Source organism: Sorex fumeus, unplaced genomic scaffold (genome assembly GCF_029834395.1).
Source record: "Sorex fumeus unplaced genomic scaffold, SorFum_2.1 ptg000208l, whole genome shotgun sequence".
Lineage (NCBI taxonomy): Eukaryota > Metazoa > Chordata > Mammalia > Eulipotyphla > Soricidae > Sorex > Sorex fumeus.
The window spans coordinates 69,463-91,865 of NW_026606265.1; the positions used below are offsets into that span (position 1 = coordinate 69,463).

General features: G+C 39.7%; 1 protein-coding gene across 1 annotated transcript in view; it reads right to left on the reverse strand.

Moving 5' to 3' along the window:
- The window catches only part of LOC130017683 (vesicle-associated membrane protein 7), a 69,246-nt gene that overhangs the window by 36,312 nt on the left and 10,531 nt on the right, over positions 1-22,403 (reverse strand). Inside the window, exons 3-5 of the mRNA XM_056108417.1 lie at positions 14,283-14,340; positions 11,231-11,368; positions 5,542-5,632 (exon numbers count right to left, since the gene is read on the reverse strand). Of these exons, the coding sequence (XP_055964392.1) occupies positions 5,542-5,632; positions 11,231-11,368; positions 14,283-14,340 (287 nt within the window). The remainder of the gene's footprint in view (positions 1-5,541; positions 5,633-11,230; positions 11,369-14,282; positions 14,341-22,403) is intronic.

Genomic DNA, 22,403 nt, shown 5'->3' on the forward strand with positions numbered 1-22,403 from the left:
ATACAAATGACATAAAGGAAAAATATAAGCAATATAGGATTATTAGTTGTGCCTCAGTTACTCTGTTGCAGGAGTGGCTCAATAAACCTTAAGCTCCCTGGGGGAGCAGCAAAGTGTTACCCAACACCCAGGTTTATCTGTGCAAGACAAATGTCCTACCTACTGTACTACTGCTCTAGCCCCATCTTTGCTACATTTTAAATCTGTTGTTTTATTCTAAAAATAAGTTCTTAAAATCAGCTGGAGCGATAGCACAGCGGGTAGGGCATTCGCCTTACAAGCGGCCAACATGGCCGACCCGAGTTCGATTCCTCCGCCCCTCTCGGAGAGCCCGGCAAGCTACCGAGAGTATTCGATATGCCAGACACAGTAACAACAAAGTCTCCAATGGAGACATTACTGGGCCCGCTCGAGCAAATCGAGCAAAATCAGCTGATTAAAAAAACATTTTTTCTGGGAATTTTATGCATCTGTTGTACATAATATGGTAGTAGCTAGCTCATCCTATTTTCAGGCAAGAAAAATATATTTTGTGATAAAACATGAAAAAAATCTATGACACCTCAATACATTTTTAAGGAAAGTGTATTTATTTATGAGCTTTAAGAAGGTCGTTTTGGGTGCCCCACTGTTCTATGACCATGTCACACTGATACCTCTCTGGTGTATGGTGCATGTTGTACTTGATATACCGGCAGTTCAATTGCTCTGACCCTTTACATCCAGTGTTCTCACACTGGTTCTGTATCATGAAGTCTGTTAGTGTCCTGTTCTCTCACTGATTTTCTGTAGTCTGCCCTTGAGGTCTTGTGGCCTGCCTCTCAAGAGAACAGCATACCAGAGAACTATCAGATGAGTTCAAAATGAACAATATAAGAATTACTGGAGTTCCTGCGTAACAGGAAGATGAATCTGATGAAGAATCATACTTAATCGCACATAGTTAACTGATAGAAATCACAGGTAAGAATTTGTGAGAGTTGAGAAATACAGGCAACCATATACAAGAGGCCCGAAGTGTAGGGGCAAAAATAGACACAAATAGGAGACCTCCAAGAAACATTGTATTCAAAATGACAAAAGCCAAAAATTGAGATAGAATAGTGAAAGCAGCCAGATCAAAAAATGTAAAATACATATAAAGGAAGAGTCCCACAAGAGTCACAGCATATCTATGAAGTCTACAAGCAAAAGAGAATGGAGGAGTGTAGTACAAAACCTCAAGGAAATGAACATAATGTCAAAAAGGAAAAAAAAGTTTCAGATGAAAGATTTATTATCTTAAATATATTTATCACTTAATCACTTAATCCCCGTTATTTATCGATTTATTCGAGCGGGTGCCAGTAACATCTCCATTCATCCCGGTTGCGTGCTAGCGTAGCCCAATGGTATCTGTTCGTTCTAGGAACATGCAGAGCCTCAAACCGATCATTTAGGGTCTTGACGAAGAAGTCTGACCATCTTATAGGTGGGCGTCCACGTGATCTTTTGATGTCCCGTGGAATCCAATCAGTAATGGCTCTAGTCCAGCGGTTGTCTGTAAACCTCATTACGTGTCCAGCCCATCTGATTTTTGATGTCTTGGCAAATGAGACAGCGTCCCTGATTCTTGAGCGTTGACGAAGATCAGAACTCCGGATTCTATCTCTCATTTGAGTGAATCGTGATATTCCAAGCATAGTTCTTTCGATTCCTCTTTGAGAGACCCGAATAGCGTTCTCATCCTGTTTTCGTAGGGTCCAGGTCTTTGAGGCATATGTTAATGCAGGAAGAACAGTGGAATCAAAGAGATGTGCCCGGAGCCGGAGGTTCTTCATCCTCTTAGCTATTTCTTCGATGTTCTTGAAGGCGTTCCAAGCCGCTCTCTTCCTCCTGCGCAGCTCGGGTGCCAGGTCATTTGTCATGTTGACCTCTCGACCTAGGTACACATAGCTGTTGCATTCGGAGATGGTCATTCCGTTGAGAGCGAATGGGGCGTCAGGAACGAGGCTGTTTCTCATAAACATTGTCTTCGTAAGATTCAGCTGTAGTCCTACCTTTCCACACTCACGGTCAAAGTCGGCCAGCATTTGTGCCGCTTGGCTGATGTTTGGTGTTATTAAAACAATGTCATCAGCAAAGCGAAGGTGGTGTAGTTGCCGACCATCTATCTTTACTCCCATTCCTTCCCATTCTAGTTGTTGCATGATGTTCTCGAGGGTGGCACTGAAGAGTTTTGGTGAAATGGTATCACCCTGCCGAACCCCTCTCTTGATATGGATGATTACTTCTTTGTAGAATGGTGAGATTTTGGTAGTGAATCCGCAATAGAGCTCACGAAGGATCCTGATGTATTGAGTTTGTACTATATTAAATATACTAGAGTTTATATATATGTGTATCTATATCTATATGTAGCTGGAGTTCTAGACTTATCTTTATACCAGAGACTATAAAAACCAGCTCCTGGAAGTGCACGGCCGCATTTGCTGCCGCGTGACATCTTACTATCTCATTCTTACTTTGGATAACCTGGCAAGCTAATGAATGTAACCTGCCCACATGGCAGAGTCTGCCAAACTCCCGTGGCGTACCCAATATGCCAAATACCAGTAACAATGATGGGTCTCATTCTCCTAACCCTGAAAGAGCCTTGAATATGGCACTTTTTAAAATGTCAGGGCTAGGATAAAGGAGATGTTACTGGTGCCCGCTCGAGGCAATTGACAAACAGGATGATCATGATCATGATCGTCAAGAATATGCTATCCTAATGCCCCAACGTAGAGAGAGTATGGGGGGGAAATTGTCTGCCATAGAGACAAGGGGAGAGGTGTAAAGGGAGGAGTATCCTGGGGATATTGGTGGTGAAGAATGTGCAATGGTGGAAGGATGGGTGTTTGATAATTGTATGACTGAAACTCAAACATGAAAGCTTTGTAACTGTATCTCACGGTGATTCAATTAAAAAATAGAATATGCTATCCAGTTAGACTGTGATTCAGACTGAAGGAAGGATACAGAGCTTCAGAAACAGGCAATAACTTAGGGAATTCAGAGTCTTGAAACCAGTCTTGCTAAAAGTGTTAAAGAAGCTTCTTTAAATTCAAGACAAACATCTGAGCTAGGGAACACAGTTCAAAGAAAAACAGAAAACAAAAAAAAGCACTTGGATTTTGACCACAGAACTGAGGTTATAAGCTGAAAGGGAGGAGGGAGTTCAACAGACTGTGGTAGAAGGGCTCTGGCACTGTGATGTTAGGTATGGTGTGGTAACTGACATTTGACGAAGCCTGAAACGTTACTCTAAAACATTTGTCTATAAGACACACACTCTTATTTTTTTGGAGGGGGCTTTGGCCACGCCTGGTAATGCTCGAGTGTTACTCCTGACCCACTCCTGGGTTACTCCTGGCCCACTCCTGGTAATGCTCGAGGGTTACTCAGTAATTACTCCTGGAAGTGCTTAGGGGACAATATGGGATGCCAAGACCAAACCTGGGTTTACCATGTGCAAGGTGAGTGCCCAATCTGCTATACTATCACTCTGGCCTCCAAGACATATAGTCTTATAAAGAAATGCTACCTTAATATATACTTTTTGGATTGGGGTCACACCTGGCAATGTTCAGGGATCACATGTGGTGCAGGGGACGAAGCCCCGGTGAAACAAGGGCTGGCCATGTGCAAGGCAAGCACCTTAACCCCAAAATTATCTCTCCAATCCCAAACTGAATGCATTTTTCAAATGTAGCAATAATTATAATCAAATGATCATTTATAAAAACTAACATTTAAATCTTATAAAACTATTACATAATAATTTAAATTTGATTTTACTAAAGTTATTGTCTGTGAGATATTCCCTTTAGAAAATACATTTTACAAAATGAATCACAAACTTGAGTCTGTGTTGGAGATTCTGGAAAGGCCTATAAAACACCAACTACTGGATCCAACCCCTACCACTTTTGATTCAGTAAGTCACAGCAGAGCCTGGCAAGATTCAGTAGGTCACAGCAGAGCCTGGCAAGCTGCCCGTGATGTATTCGATATGCCAAACACAGTAACAACAAGTCTCACGATGGAGACGTTACTGGGCCCACTCGAGCAAATCGATGAACAACGGGAGGACTGTGACCGTGACTAAAGTCTAGGGTAGGGACTGAAAACATGAGATTATCTGGTGATTATGCTGTTGGCAGGGAATATACTGTGAAGTATCAATGCTTTTTAAAAAATACCCTCACCATAAATCTAAATAATTTTATTCTCAATTAAAAATAAAATTGATGGTCTAGTAATGAAACATAAACCAATGAAACTGACATAGAAGAATAAGTCAGGTTGTTTGGTCTACTTCTCTTAATCAAGAATATAGCTTTCTAAGGAGATCAAATACTTTATCATTATCAGCTATGCAGACTAGCCAAAACTGATAAAATTATACCTAAGATATCCTATGTGAAAACAGGCTATGAACAACAGTCTCCTTGGTAGCATATGCTGGCTGTTGCTTGCATAGGCTGTCCTAAGTGACAGAGAAATGATCCTTTGCAATGGACATTCACAATTTCTCTCAGGATCCACATTAGAATGAGGGGTGCCTCTGGAAAAACCTTGGGCATGGTGCCTAGAGTCCACATTGGACAAGTCAAGTGCAATCATCTCTACCAAACAGGGCATGTGACTAAGGTTCTGAGATGGACCAAGTAAAAGTTCCCTTGCAACTTCTTCAAGAAATGGGGCTTTATACATTTAATGCAAAGGAGTATGAAGACACAATTTCAGTCACACTGAAAGTAGTTCATCCTTGCATGCTAAAAGTAGACTATAGACCGAACATGATTGCCACTAAATGCCTCTTTTGCAAACCACAGCACCCAAAAGGAGAAAGAGAACAAAAAGGAATGCCCTGCCATACGGGTGGGGTGGGATGGAGGGGATGGAGGTGGGGTGGGAGGGATACTGGGATCACTGGAGGTGGAGAATGGGCACTGGTGGAGGGATGGGTACTCAATCATTGTATAACTGAAACCCAAGCACAAAAATTTGTAAGTCTACAACTGTACCTCTTGGTGTTTCACTAATAAAAATTAAAAAATAAATAAAAATAAAAACTTGAGGTCAAAAAAAAAAAAGAAAGTAGTTCATCCTACATGGCTGTGGGGCCAAATCCCTATGCCGATTTCTATACCTCTGGACAATAGTACAACACTCAATAGTCTCAAAAATTCCCCCTCGTTAGACATGCCATCTAGTAAATTCTACTTCCTATCCCCTCCCTGTAAAATGTCTGTCTGAATTGCTGAACTTTCAGAAATTAGACTTCCTAAGCAAATAAACAAATTTACAATAAAGAACTAAACCAGTAATCCCTATTAAGACACAAATCATATGTTAGGTAATATCATAGGTTAGGTTATCTCCATATCTCAGTTAATAGTTTCCAAGAGTATATAATAACAGTATTAATTCAACCTATTTATATTTTGATCCCATTCAAGTCATCTATTATCATTTTTACCCAATGAATGTGGACTATTCCATGAAGCTTACCTATGTTTCTGACCATGATTCCTTTCAGTTCATCCACTTGGGCTTGAGTCTCCACTACTTTGTCTAGACCCTTGTTCTCAGAGTGGTGTTTCTATAAGAAATTAAGATTTAATTTATGATGAGCAGACATTATTTATAATAGAAAAACAAAAGAAAAAGGAATGTAACTGAAGAATGCCATAAAATTATCTCTCTACTGATACAATATATATGTTACTTCATTCAAAAATAGTTATTAGACCTGGGATAAATGCAGCATTAAAATAATCATATAGGAAATATAAATATGACATTATAAAAAGTATCACATTATTTAAAATGAAATAAAGTTAAAGGTATTGTAATATCAAATATATGTCTGGGAGTCCAGGCAGAAATAAGATGTTACATAACCTAATCTCATACAATTAAGAAATATAGGGGCTGGAGCAATAGCACAGCGGGTAGGGCATTTGCCTTGCAAGTGGCCGACCCGGGTTCAATTCCCAGCATTCCATATGGTCCCCTGAGCACCGCCAGGTTAATTCCTGAGAGAAGAGCCAGGAGTAACCCCTGTGCATCGCCAGGTGTGACCCCCCCCAAAAAAAGAAAAAAATAAATTAAATAAATTGTATCTGTAGTTGGAGCAGGGATAACAGGACATGAAAAGGAAATCCAAAATGTTCCCCAATTCTTAAGCATGATGAGGTAGGAAACAACCCAGCTTCTGACCATCTATTTTTGTAATTTTTATTTTATTTTTATAAAGTTGTTCACAATAATTACATTTAATATTTGAATACCAATCACACCACCATTACACTTTCCCACCATCATGTTTCGAATGTTTCCACCCTGAACCCCAAACCCTGCCCCCAAAGCAGAACTGAAATAATTTATTTTTTATTGATCATCTACTTTTATCTGTTGGGATCTAAGTAATTATCCTATTTTCAGTGGCTCTTTATATTATCTAGAAACGTAAGACACAGATGATCGTATTTATTTTGAAATTATTATCAATGTCAATAAATAAGAAGTACTTAATACATAATATTCTTATCATGTCAGTATGATAAATGCTTCAGATAGGGGATATCATTTAATCAATTAAAAACATGGGGCCAGAGCGATAGTACAAAGGCTAGGGTGTTTGCCTTGCACACGGCCAACCTGAGTTCAATCCCCACATCCTATATGGTCCCCCCAAGCACCACCAGGAGTAATACCTGAGTTCAGAGCCAGGAGTAACCCCTGAGCATCACTGGGTGTGACTCAAAAAGTAAAAACAAATAAATAAAACTATGATTAAAATGCTATTAATATCATTTGTACACAAGAAAACTGTCAGAGATTTGTACAGAGGGTCCTCAGAGACCTGGAACTAAAATAACAAATTGGTTAGGTTAAAAGTTTTGCTACCAGGGCTGAGAGATAGTACAGTGAATAGGGAACTTGCACAAGGCCAACTCAGGTTCAATTCCAGGATCCCATATGGTCTCCTGAGTAGCACCAGGAGTAATTCCTGAGTACAAAGCCTAGAGCAACCCCTGTGCATCGCCACGTGTGACCCAAAAAGCCAAAAAAAAAAAAGTTTTGCTACCAGCTGACCTATTGGTTTACTTTGTACTGGTATTTTTGGTGATTTTTTACAGGCTCACATACATAAATTTTTACTAAAGGGAAGGAATAATGAACCAACTGATTGAATAATAAAGATATATAACCAATTAGAAGACGATTTCAGAGAAATTGATCATGGTCCTCCCGTTGTTCATCGATTTGCTCGAGTGGGCCCAGTAACATCTCCATCATGAGACTTGTTGTTACTGTGTTTGGCATATCGAGTACGTCACGGATAGCTTGCCAGGCTCTGCCGTGCGGGTGAGATACTCTCGGTAGCTTGCTGGGCTCTCCGAGAGGGGTGGAGGAATCGAACTCTGGTCGGCCATGTTGGCTGCTTGTAAGGCAAATGCCCTACCGCTGTGCTATCGCTCCAGCCCCTATATTTCAGAGAAATATAGGAATAAAGTGTTATATAATTTTTCTAGTTTAAAAAGGATGTTATGAGACAGGGTAATGGTACAGCAGGTAGGGTGCCTGCCTTTCTGAAAAAAATGTTAAGAAGAACATCCAAAGGGTAAGTGAAAAAGAAGGTATTCAGCTACAGTAACTTCTTCTCAAAACAAAAATAGAACTTACATATTTACATTCAAATAGTTTAATAATAAAGGTATGCACTTTGGAAAGTCTCAAATTTAGTCATCAGGGAAGTGAAAATAAAAACAATGAATTACCATTACATACATTCTCAGATAGATAAATAAAATTAAAAACACAGACTATAATAATTGTGCATAAGGATGCAGAAAAACTGAAATTTCAGGTGGGAAAACAAATTATCTGCCACTTTGGGAAAAAAAGCTTGATGAGTTATAAATTTAAATATCACTCACTGTATGACTCAACAATTATACCAGAGTTTTTACCAAAAATGTGTAAAAACAAAGGCTCACACAAATATTTGTCGAAGAATATAAATATCAGATTTATTTGAAATAAGTGAAAATTGGTAGCACTCAACTCTCTAGTAAAAGGTGACTGGATATCCAAATTGTGGTATAGTCAAAGCTACTCCATTAAAAAGGAAATAATAATTTACAAAATGTGCATGAATATAAAAGGCTTTACACTGAACCAAGTAAAACACAAAAGAGTATAAAATAGTATGAATATATTATTTGAAATTCTAGAAAAGCCAAAATAAACTCACAATGATAGAAAATGGAAAATTAGTTGCATGGAACAGAGTGTAGGGGAAGAGAGAAATGCAACAAGCTATGACAGACCCTTGAAGATCATGGAAAATTTGCTCCACGATTGGAAGTCGGCCTCATGAGCTGGGGGAGAAGGCACCTGGGATAGAGAAGGGATCACTAAGTCAATGATGGTTGGAGGGATCGCTTGGGATGGGAGATGTGTGCTGAAAGTAGATAAAGGACCAAACATAACGGCCTCTCAGTATCCATATTGCACACCATAATGCCCAAAAGTAGAGAGAGAGTAAGAAGGAAATTCTCTACCATAGAGGCAGGGAGTGGGGTGGGGTTGGGGGCTCGGGGAGTGGCAGGAGAGATACTGGGGACATTGGTGGTGGAAAATGTAAACTGGTGGAGGGATGGTTGTTCAATCATTTTATGACTGAAAGTCAATCATGAAAGCTTTGTAAGTGTCTCATGGTGATTCAATAAAAAAAAATAAAAAGCCATTTGCCATGTTGAGCAACTTTCTGTAATTAGAGGGTAGTAGAAGTTGTCGAGTGTCAATGCATTTGACAATCTGTTTCTGTTTTTCTGGCCACACCTGACTGTGATCAGGGCTTCCTCCTCGCGCTGTGCTCAGAGATCGCTCATAGTATGGTGCTCAGGGACCATTATGTGATGCCAGGAAATAAATGTAAGTCAGCTGTATGTAAGATAAAACACCTTACCCCCCTGTACTATCTCTTGGCCCTGTACTTGACAATCTGGAGATACTCTTACAGCTGTAAATAGAAAAGATAACCAAGTATTAGCTGTCTAACCTAAAATGTCCCAATTGATTTTTCCTTTACCACAGAAGCTTATTATGTTGGTGTAGGATAAAATTGGTTTGTCCTCTCTGTCTTGCCACAGGGAGCTTAGGTTTACTGGGTTACAACCATCACAGTGCTCCGGAGGCACTCCCATTCCTCTGTGTTCATCTGTAACCTCTTTCTTTGTGCTTTCCTTCCCCAACCTGTCAATCACCTGTATCTCCTAATTGGACACTGTTAACTTGTAAATATTGCTTTTCTCTTCTCCTTACATCCTTTTTTATAGTAGCTTCAGAGCAATGTCCTTTTTGTATTAACATAGGAAGACAGTTAATGCTATGCTTTTGTAACTTGGGAGTTAACTGACTCTGAATATTCACTCTAGGGCATCTGTTCTCTCACTGAAACTTTACTTGCTCTAACTTCCAAGCACACAAAAAGTAGAGTCCCAATGAGGGATGAACCTAGAGAAAGCTGTGAACTACCCTGGCATCAAAATGGGCCAGGTCAAAGTGCCACAATACTTAACTCTAAGTTAAGAGCATGGTCATGGACAAATTCTGTCATGATCCAAAAGGTAACGCTAAATTAGGACCCTGCTAGGGTTAGGAACGACTAATCTGGCCTGAGCACTGTAATCTGAGATCTACAGTGAGACGTCCTTAGGAGAGTCATCACTTGATCACTTGACTTCCTGTTAATCGGCGATTTGCTCGAGTGGGCGCCAGTAACGTCTCCATTCGTCCCTGTCGCATGCTAGTGTAGCCCAATGGTGTCTGTTTGCTCTAGGAACATGAAGAGCCTCAAACCGATCGTTCATGATCTTGATGAAGTCTGACCATCTGGTAGGTGGGCGGCCATGCAGTCTTTTGACATCCCGTGGAATCCAGTCAGTAACAGCTCTAGTCCAGTGGTCGTCTTTAAATCTCATTACGTGACCAGCTCATCTGATTTTTGACACCTTGGCAAACAAGACAGCATCCCTGATTCTTGATCGTTGACGGAGGTCAGAACTCCGGATTCTTTTTCTCATTTGAGTGAAACGTGATATTCCAAGCATAGCTCTTTCTATTCTTCTTTGGGAGACCTGAATGGCGTTCTCATCTTGTTTGCGTAGGGCCCAGGTCTCTGAGGCATATGTTAATGCAGGAAGAACAGTGGAATCAAAGAGATGTGCCCGGAGCCGGAGGTTCTTCGTCCTCTTAGCTATTTCTTCGACGCTCTTGAAGGCGTTCCAAGCCGCTCTCTTCCTCCTGCGCAGCTCAGGTGCCAGGTCATTTGTCATGTTGACTTCTCGACCTAGGTACACATAGCTGTTGCATTCAGAGAGTTTCGTTCTGTTGAGAGCGAATGGGGCATCAGGAATGAGGCTGTTTCTCATAAACATTGTCTTTGTAAGATTCAGCTGTAGTCCTACCTTTCCACACTCACGGTCAAAATCGGCCAGCATTTGTGCCGCTTGGCTGATGTTTGGTGTTATTAAAACAATGTCATCAGCGAAGTGGAGGTGGAGTAGTTGCCGGCCACCTATCTTTACTCCCATTCCTTCCCATTCCAGTCGTCGCATGACGTTCTCGAGGGTGGTACTTGAAGAGTTTTGGTGAAATGGTATCAGCCTGCTGAACCCCTCTCCTGACGTCGATGATCACTTCCTTTTAGAATGGTGAGATCCTGGTAGTGAATCCGCAATACAGCTCACGGAGGATCTTGATGTATTAAGTTTGATCTTTATCATCCCATATGGTCCCCTGAGCACTGCCCGGATTAATTCCCAAGTGGAAAGCAAAAAGCAACTCCTGAGCATCACCAGATGTGGCCCCCAAATATATACATATATATGTATTTTATATATATATATTTTTTTAAATGTTTTCTCCTATATTCATGGTGCCTTAAGGCAGCTTTCTTCATCTGCAGGGCATATGGCCTCCTGTAAGACTCAGGATATTCCAAGATACCACGGACAAAATCACCTAAGTGGGGATCCATGTCATGTCAACCAGTAGGACATGGGGGTTATGGGAAGAAAACAAGGTTAGAAGGCAGTCACGGTTGGGAAAAAAAAGTTCAGAAACACTGCTTTAAAGTAATAAAGAAGACAGAAATCAAAATACTATATTCTGAGAAAGACCTTACCAGCTGTGCAGCCAAGACACTTGAGAACTCACTATTCATGGCATACGGAAGTGCTGTCTGTGCTCTTGAACCATAGGTAGTCTGGAACCTCTTCTTGATCTCATTCAGAAAATTAAAGGCTCGGGAACGTTCAAAATCCTGGAAAAACAGCATTGCAGAGTTTACTTTAGAAAGTCAACGATGATATTGATCATTAACATAATAAAAACTATAACACCAGTTAACATTTACTGAGCAAAGATTTTATGAGTAGTGGTGTAGCAAAATCATTTTCAGATAAAGAAAACAAACCAGAAAATATAACTAGCCAGAAAAAAATCAACAACTAGTAAATGAAAGAAATTAGTATCCACTTGAAATATTGTATTACTGGCAACTGAGGATAAGGCTACCTAGATAAAACTTACAGGCAGGAATTGATTATAATTTCATTCCTTTCATGGGACCTTGTGAAATTTCCTGCACAAGAAGATACTTAACAAATTCATACTAATAGCATAGCCTTTCAAAAACATAAAGATAATAGTACTGACATAACCTAGATTTTTTCTCAATAGAGGTGATATGGTTGAAAAGATAAGTGAAGCATTTTTAATTCTAGGAAATTCAAAACTGTTGAAACACATATATACACATATATAGATAAAATAATAGCTCAATCAAAAAAGAATTCAATCTGATCATCCCAAAGTTAGTGCAATTTCTTATATGCTCCAAGAAAATCCTGTGAAACCAGCAATAAAACTCACAAAGATGATCACTGCACTTGCAATTCATCTCTAATTCACCCAGATCTTTAGTCTAACTAAGCCAGGGCTTCTTGAACTGGGGTCACTGGGGTCACTGGTACAAATTTAAGTGGTCTATTTAAATGTATTTTTTAAACCTGTAACAATCACAGTGACCAAAATAAAAATTAAAAAAATGCAAACAAAATAATGGTAGGGAGCTTTACGGTGAGTGGGTTTCTGGGGATAATAGTACTCACTGATGGTCAAGGTATTGCTTATAAGAATGTTCTTTTTATGAAAATTCATTCACCTAATAATTAATAATTTGTGATATTTTCTATAATATATATGATAAGCTTCAATAAAAATCATCTTGAAAGATATAGTAACTGGTTCATAGAAAACAACCTACAACATTCTTTTCACTGATTTTTAATTTTAACTTCAATTATGAATGTAGGTAACAAATCAGAATATTAAACAACACTGTGGCTTTGTAACCAAGAGATCCTTTTTTCATATACCATTCATAACTGACATCTCAAAATGACATTTGTGTGCCATTACTTCAAAGTTACCATTACATTAGATTCATTACTATACTTTTGCTCGAGCGGGCCCAGTAACGTCTCCATTGGAGACTTTTGTTGTTACTGTGTCTGGCATATCGAATACTTATTATTTAAGAATTCATAAAGAAGTAGATATTACTATTTTAATCTTAAAATACCTCAATCTTTTATTTCAATAAAATCGGTACATTTAAAATCATGTGCTTTATTTCAAAAGTTTACAAACATTCTGGAGGAGCCCACAAGCATCAAAGAGATCTGTGACACAAAAAGGCTGAGACCCCTACTAGTGTCAATCATATCTGTTTCATGCCTCTTGTCAGTGATTTACTTATTCATTTAATTTGAATTTTATGATAAAATTTTAAAGCGTTTTTTTAGGCTTTTTGGATCACACTTGGCGATGCACAGGGGTTACTCCTGGCTCGGCACTCAGGAATTACTCCTGGCGATGCTCAGGGGACCATATGAGATGCTGGGAATCGAACCCAGGTCGGCCACATGCAAGGCAAATGCCCCACCCACTGTGCTATCATTCCAGCCCCAATTTTAAAGTGTTTTAAATTTACTTTTTAATATTAAAAATTTTACTGTGGATATAGTCTAACCTTTTAAGAATCTCTGGCATGAGTATTGTTGAAATGATAAAATTCTCCAAAAGATCATTCTAATATTTCATTCAAAAACTAATGAGCTGATTTTGAACAGTATGATAGTGGAAAGAAGGAAAAAAGTACATTTGAAATCCTCTTCCTGCATTTCCGTCCTAAAAGTGATGACTTTTATCTGTATTTCACTGTGCCATCCTAAGTAAGAGTAATAAATTTAGAATTAAGTAAATCACTAGTCTTGGCCAATAAGAAATAAAAAGAAGTCCATTTTGAAAGCAGAGGGAGGGAAGGGTATGCTTCTGGGAAGTATTTCTTTAATAATACAATAATAGAATTAGAAAACATTTCCTCTTTACTGGACATAATAAATTAGTATGTCCAGTAAATATATATAATATGTATTATATATATTATATATAATACATATTATATAGTATATAATAAGGTATGTCTAGAAGGAAGCCAACACTGTAGAGAGCAGAAGAAAGGACACTGACATTAAAAGTTATTAAACATTTTGGGTCTAGGGCCTATGAAACACAGCTATAGGTTTGCCAAAAAGATAATGACTCATTGTAAGTTTGTTACCCCAAATTCCACAAACATTTAAAAAATCCCCTATTGACGAGAAAAAACAATCTACTTCATATTTCAGATTGATAACTTCTGAGAGTATTTGATATCAAAGGGACTGAATTTGAACATCAATTCTCACAAAACAACAGGATAAATGTCAAAGTTGCAAGAGGTTAAATTAAAACTGTGTCAAAACTTAGGAAACTTGGGGCTAGAGCAGTAGCACAGTGGGTAGGGCATTTGCCTTGCATGCGGCTGACTCGGGTTCGATTACCAGCATCCCATATGGTCCCCTGAACACCGCCAGGAGTAATTCCTGAGTGCAGAGTCAGGAGTGCCTTGCCGGTTGTGACCCCAAAATTAAAAAAACCTTAAGAAACTTGCATTTATCAAGTTTTAACCTTTCTTACATTTGTTGTTTAATATAATAAATGCAAAGTATATGGAAAATTCTAGCAATGAAAAGTTCAATTACATTTGCCCACCACAGATACAGATAATTAAAAACCTATTCTATCAGCAGTATACAAAGTTAAATAACAGTATGTATTCAGTTACTTACATCATCAGTGATACAAAGATAAACAATCCTGTCTTGGCAGATGTAATGAAATAAATAACTGTAGAATAAAAGATATGAAACTTACTGTGGTTAGAAACAAAATAATGAGCAATCTCTAAGTATAAGTATTTCAAATGTCACCATATTATTTACACATATAATCTTTATTCTCCTTCTCTCCTTCCACTATGTAACTTTTTCTCAATTCAAACTGGTAGAAACAAATATGAGAAGGTCTCCAGCCTAGCTACATAGAACAATAGTATACATATTACCTATTAAAAAGATAGCTGCAGAGTCCAGAGAGATAATGCAGCTGACACAAGTTTAGTCACTGGCATCCCATACAGTCCCCTAAGCAATGTCAGGAGTGATTCTGGAGTGCAGAGTCAGGAGTAAACCCTAAGCATCGCTGGGTGTGACCCCAAAATAAAAACAGATGAACAAGCCAAAAAACCCAATAGCTGAAAAACCATAATTGAACTCTTAAGTTCTAAACATCAGATGACATCTTAGAGGAACACAGAATTAAGAAGACCCCCATAGTCCATACAATCTTCCTTGCCTTCTCTTAAAGTCTTAAAGCAAACATTTTTTCCTACCAAGTACTCAATAATAGTTTGGTGTCTACTTTGAGCAAGTTACAGGGCTGAGTACTGAGGACATGAATAAGTAAAAGTATTAGATCTTGCCTTCGTAGAGATCACAGTGCAGGGAATTACATAACAGTTTGGTAAGTAAGAGGAAGAATTAACAGCATTGTATAGAGCACTGTGGAGACATAAGTTAAAGGTATCAAGAAAGAATTCCTAGAACATGTTGTGTCTACGCTGAAATGTGATGAATAAAAAGCGGCAAAGTAAAGATTAAACAAAGAGTATTCCAGAGTGAGAAACAAGAAGCCTAAGGGCCTGGAGCACATACTGGGTTTTGAAAAATGTAAGTAAATTAAAAAAACTTGACTATAGATTATAAGGAAAAGATTGCCTCTACATATGAGGCTGGAAAAGTAAGAAAATACTGGGTTATAAAAGTCTTTATAAACCACACTCTGCCTTGTCCTAAAAGTTAATGAACAAGCAGCAAAGGATTTTAACTAGAAGAGTGTGAAAAGAACAAGGTCAAATGCTGGATGTTTTCACTAATTTGTGATATGCAGATTTTCATTTTATAAAGCACACTTACAGTGTTGAGAACTGAATGAAAGGAGAACTGGACAGAATATGACTTAAATAGAGCCAGTAAGATATGATGAGGTAAATAAACAATGGAGGTGAGGCAAAAGAATAATTCAATTTTCCTACTAGATTTCTACCTTGAGCAAGTGGATAGACAGGAAACACATGTTAGATTGATCTAATTTACTTTTTGTTTTGAAGCCACACCTAGCAATACTCAAGGCTTACGCCAGCCTCTGTGCTCAGGGATCACTCCTAGTAGGGCTCAGGGGACTACCAAACCCAGATCAGCCGCATGCAAGGCAAGTGCCCTACCCTCTGTGCCATATCTTTGGCCCTAGATTTCATTTTTGAGATCTACAACGAGGCTTGATATGAATTATATGAGGTACAGGAATTCAGGCAAAATGTCTTCCTCCAACCATTTTAAAACTACTCATAATTCTATTACAGAACCCACATCACCATATCCAGTGGCTCCCACTGAAACATCTAATAATGCTGACAGCTCCCTACTCCTGGGAGGTATTTTCTCACTACTAGATTTTGACTTCAGCAACCCTGCTTTTGTCACAGACTTCTGGGAAGATGGTATCCACTCCTGTTTTGTTGATGATTGTTTTCAGTTATTACAATTATGCAAATAATCCCCAAATATAGGTCTGACACTTCCTGAGCTCTAGGCTGAGTTACACTACCATTGGTTAGATATATCCAGCTGGAACAAATCACAGACAACGTAAAATCACTTGTCCAAAATGGAATTCCTATTTTTCCCATAAAACTTGTTTCTACCAAACCACACTCAGATGTCAAGAATGGTCTCAGCCATCAAAGAGCCTCCCATCTGGGACTGATGAAAAACAGACTTTAGGCATTATAGAGTATAAGTGTAATACAATGGATAAACATAAGGTTCTATGGAGATAAACATAAATGGGGTGCCTGAACCACTTTTGGAGATCATGGGATTCTAGAAGAGGAAACATAAATTCAGAAAGACAAAACCATATGTTTACATAAATTCAGGAGAACAAAATCAAATTTTTAGCTAAGTATAACTGAAAGACAAAATGTAGGGCAATCACATATAAGAACAGGAAGGGAGCAGGGGGAGATAATGAAGAATTTTCCAAATCATGTTAAGGAGTTACTCAGAAAATAGTGAGTATCTGCTGAGAGAAGGAAAATAATCAGAACTACTCTAAAAGGAGAGAAGAATAAAAAAGATAATTTATAAAGTATAGGATAACATCAGTTTGACCTTTCTCCCTTGCCACAGGGAGCTTAGGTTTATCAGGTTATACCCATCACAGTGCTCCTGAATCACTCCCATTCTTCCGTGTTTTTCTGTAAACTCTTTTCTGTGCTCTCTTCCCCAACTTGTCAGATCCTTCTAAGGACACTAGACTTGTACTGTAAGTCAAATATTGCTTTTCTCCTTCTCTTATGTCTTTTGCATAGTTTACTTTAAAGCAGGGCTGGAGGAGACTGGAGTGACAGCACAGCAGGTAGGGCATTTGCCTTGCACACGGCCAACCCAATATCGATTCCCAGCATCCCATATGGTCCCTTGAGCTACCACCAGGAGTAATTCCTGAGTGCAGAGCCAGGAGTAATGACAGGTGTGACCCAAAAAGCCAAAAAGCCAAAAAACAAAACAAAACAAATAAAGCAGAGCTGGAACAATAGCACAGTGGGTAGGGCGTTTGCCTTGCACACGGCCAACCCGGTTGACCCGGGTTCGATTCCTCTGCCCCTCTTGGAGAGCCTGGCAAGCTACTGAGAGTATCTCACCAGCACGGCAAAGTCTGGCAAGCTACCCATGATGTATTCGATATGCCAAACACAGTAACAACAAGTCTCACAATGGAGATGTTACTGGGCCCGCTCGAGCAAATTGATGAAGAACGGGAGGACAGTGCAGACAGTGCAGTGCAGTACGTTAAAGCAATGTCCTTTTTGTATGGACACAGGAAGACAGTTAATATTATGCTTTTGTAAGTTGGGAGTTAATTGAATAATATTCACTCCCAGGCATCTACTTTCTTGACTTAAGCCTCAGGTGCCCTTAGTTCTTAGCACCCCAAAAGCAGGGTCCTGAAGAGGGATTGAATGAACCCAGGGCAAGCTGTAAGCTACCCTGGCATCAACATGGGCCAGACCAAAGCACCACAACACTTAACTCTAAGTTGAGAGCATGGTCATGGACAAATTATGTCTGGATCCAAAAAGTAACGATGAGATTAGGGCCCTGCTAGGGTTAGGAAAGACTAATCTGGCCTGAGTACTGTAGTCTGAGATTTATAGCAAGATGGCCACAGGAGAGCAATCCTATAAGTTTAATGTATGTATCTCTTACTGTGTCCATACAAAATGATTAATATTATGAATGTTTATATGTTTGTTGGACAAAGAGAGGAGAAACACACCCATGGGATTCCACTCTTGGGTGGGTCGTCCTGCTGGATGAGAATCTGTCCTAGAAGAAGCTTCCCCTGAGGGAACGACTTTACCTCTGTTGATTGTGACCACACCTATGTGTAAACCCAACCCCTCAGGATTTGGGACTTAACTAAGGCTATCAGAGTGGGCTGGGGGATCCAGAAGAGAAGGAAGTAGAATGGGGAGAGAGAAGCAGAAGGAGAATGAGAGAAGAACAGGGATGAGATTGGAATAAACTGCAAATGATACCAACCAGCCTAGCTCTCGTTCCCTCCTTCATCCTCCCTTCACCATTGACCTCCCCAGGGTTGGGGAAGTGAAATCAGGCGGTGAAAGAGAGAGAGAGAGAGAGAGAGAGAGAGAGAGAGAGAGAGAGAGCCGCCATAGCCCTTTCATAATTTATTTTTTGAATATACACAATAAAGTATTTAATGAGGGACTTTAAAATTAGCAAAAATTTATTACAAAGGAGAGGGATTGTAGGATAACATTGGTTTGTCCTTTCTGCCTTGCCACTGAGAGCTTAGGTTTATTATGTTACTCCCATCACAGTGCTCCCATGCGTCTATGTTTTTTGTAATCTTTTTCTTTGTCCTCTGTTAACTTGTAAATATTGCTTTTCTTTTCATAAGTCCTTTGCATAGTTAATTGAGAGCAATGTCCTTTTTGTATAGACACAGGAAGACAGTTAATGCTATGCTTTTGTACTTGGGAGTTAATTGCTCTGAATGATATTCACTCCTGGGCATCTGTTCTCTCAACTTAAGCCTCAGTTGCCCTTACTTCCTAGCACCTCAAAAGCAGGGTCCCAATGAGGGACTGGATGGACCCAGGGCAAGCAATGAGCTACCCTGGCATCGAAATGGGCCAGGCCAAAGTGCCATAATACTTACCTCTAAGTTAAGAGCATGGTCTTGGACAAATTGTCATGATCCAAAAAGTAATAACTGGAATAGGACCCTGCTAGGGTTAGGAAAGATTAATCTGGCCTCAGCACTGTAGTCTGAGATCTATAGCAAGATGTCCCCAGGAAAGACACTCTTCAAGCTCAAAGTATCTCTTGCTGTGTCCATACAAAATAACTAATATTAAGAAGTAGAATTAAGATGCTAATTAAGATGTTAATTAAGTTATTGAACTAAGGAAAGGAGAAACACCCCTAAATGGTATTTTGTCCTTGAGTGGGAGAAGGGTTTTCATATGCTAATTGTGCTACCAGATGGGGTGTGGTGGCTACCCCCTAAGCTGGGGAGTTGGTGAGAGACTAGAGAGAGACCAAGGCAGCAAGATGGAGGACAGAGACTAGCAAGGGGGATAGAGGGAGAATAATGTAGGGGAAGAATGCAGGAGTAGGCGTGTGGAGAGATGAGAGACGAGGCTGCAAGATGGAGCATGGAGAGTGAGCAGAAGAGACAGCAGGAGTCTAGGATGAGGGGCAGTGTGAGACTAGAATGAGGAGCTTAGTGAAACTGGAACAGGTGTGTGGGGAGAACAGAATAAATGGCAACTGACCATCAACCAGCCTAGTGGCCCTCATTTCCTCCTTCGTCTACCCATGGCACTGGCTGTCCCAGGTGGGGAAGTGGTCCAAATTCACCAAATGCAGGCAGCAAGAGAGACAGCCACACAGGGTCTTGCTAGCTGCCCGGAGATCACACATTCAAATATGCAAAAGCATGGAAAAAATATCCACTAAATTTCAAATATTAAGCTAGTCAAGAAATGGCAAAGAATCTCATAGAGATATGGAAAGAAGGGTCAGAAATAGAAAAAAAAATACTGTAGGCCTAGTTTGGACTTTATTCTAAAAGCAATGTATTTTAAGCAAATGCATGTGATCACAGAAATATGAAATATAGATTTATGGGGGAAGCAACTAAAAGCAGAAAAAATTAGGAGATGCTATAAGAAATGGGGGCTGGAGCAATAGCACAGCGAGTAGGGCATTTGCCTTGCACGCAGCTGACCTGGCCAACCCGAGTTTGATTCCTCCGCCCCTCTCTAAGAGCCTGGCAAGCTATAGAGAGTATCCCACCCACATGGCAAAGCCTGGAAGCTACCTGTGACGTATTTGATATGCCAAAGACAGTAACAACAAGTCTCACAATGGAGACATTACTGGGCCCACTCAAGCAAACTGATGAACAACGGGAGGACAGTGCTATAAGAAATGAAGGTCTGAACAATCACTGTGACAAGTGAGAAAAGAAGAGGGAGAAAGAATTGAAATACCTCTTGTAGGACAATAGTAAGTATTTGGCAAAGAGGACTAATATGTTTCTGAAGTTTCGGGCTCTACTTCCATGTGCTTTCTATGGACATTTTCCTGGTGACTGACTAGAAATACATTAATACTGGGGGTGGGGATCACTGGTAGCAGGACTTGGGGAAACTATATGGAGAGCTGGGGATCAAACTGAGGTAAGCTGCATGCAAGACAAGCACCCTACCTACTATACTATCTCTCTACTCCCAAGCCTAATAATTGTTTGAAGAAACAATGACACCAATCTCACAGGAAGCTGGGACTGTTTGATCCCTAAAACCACCTTTGAGCTCCTATACTACATTGATAAGAAACAGGTCACAGAACCTATACAATTTGCAGCTATGATCCACTGTCTAACCCTCACTTTAGATGTTGTTATATTAGACAATGGACCAGTAAGATCCTCATGGAAAACTTGGGAGTTGGGAGAAAAGAGGGAAAATTTCCTATACTAAAGCAGAGCACTCTTAGGCCAACATGTAATTTTAGAAGTGGTTGTGAAGTAATTATTTGAACAGTGCTAAAAACAGCAACTCCAGACTTTTCTCTTTTTTTATTTTCTAAATAGGAAGTTGTAACTTCCATTGAGGTAGTGTTTTTCTTTCACCACTGTTTGTTAGGTTGTAGGGCTGCACAGGAAACATTTGAATGCCTGTGAGATTCTGGTCAGTAGGCCACAGCAGGCACTCCAGGGCTAGATGGGGAGCTCTGTGTATTACACAGACTCTCTAGAATCAGAGTTGGGTCCAGTGATAAGATGAATGTTTGGGGCCATCTCATGCAGAGAGGAGGTATATTCTCTGCTCAGAAAGAATAGCATACCCAGATAGTTGGGTAACTCAGAAGAGAGATTCAAAGATAAGTTGTATCATGATATAACCGCTTCAGCACTTTAAATGACTTTATAGCCCTACATATAGAAATAACAAGTCCTTCCCTCTAGTTAGCTACAAAACTATTAAATAAACAATAAAACTTAACTAGAAGATTCTTAACAACAGAGGGTGAGGTGACTTATGGGCAAGCACAGAAAAAACAAGAACTGAAAAAAGGGTCTTGGCCAGAGTTGTAAAGCACTAACTTAAAACGGCAGAGCAACCCACCAACCCTGAACTATGTGACTCTGTGATATCTCATTTAACACTCTATTTTGGGGGTCGTCCACTAACAGTATCACTGTATCACTGTATCACTGTCCTCCCGTTATTCATCGACTTGCTCGAGTGGGCCCAGTAACGTCTCCATTGGAGACTTTGTTGTTACTGTGTTTGGCATATCGAATACATCACGGGTAGCTTACCAGGCTCTGCCGTGCTGGTGAGATACTCTCGGTAGCTTGCCGGGCTCTCCGAGAGGGGCGGAGGAATCGAACTCGGGTTGGCCATGTTGGCTGCATGCAAGGCAAACGCCCTACCGCTGTGCTATCGCCATACCACCCTGAACGCATCCACTAACAGTAACTTAGACTAAATTTTATATTGCACAAGTTGTTAGTTAGCTCTGGAAGGCGATAAGGACTTCTTTCTGAGACAAACTAAAGATACCCAGAAAATGGCTCAATGACTTAAATAAGGCATTTGCCTGGCTAGTACAAGGTTGAGATTTCAAATGTGTCACCACGTACACTGAAATGATCCTGATGTCCCTACACACTGGGGTACCTGGTGAGAGGAAAATGAAGCTAAAAACTAAGAAGAAAAGAACAAGTGTTTGAAGTACTTAGAAGAAAGTTGTGGCCCCTTAAACTGATTTCTACAATTTCACCTCTATATCCTCTCCAACTCATTACCTATTAGATACCAGAGTGATCTTTCTAAACCAAAACCTGACCATGTCAAATCACCACTGAAAATCTTCAATGCCCTCCCAATATGCAGCATGAAGTTTAATTTTTTTTACCATGGTCTATGTGGTCCTACATGATTTCTCTTCTATCTCCCTAAATTTAGTTTCATGCTGGCCATCAGTCACTGAGAACCACCAAAATATTTCCTAGAATTTCATGCCTGCTTACCATATCGATCTAGAAGTCCCTTCTCCTACCTAAAATATATCCTCTTGCTACCAACCTTCTAGAACTACCTGTGAATTTGACTATCTCCGTTAAACTATACCTCTAAGAGGGCAAACACTGCATTTCTTCTTATAATCTCATCATTAGGAAAAGTGCCTGGTAACAGTGAAATACTCAGTAAATACGTATGAAAGAATGAACCAAGGAATCTTATT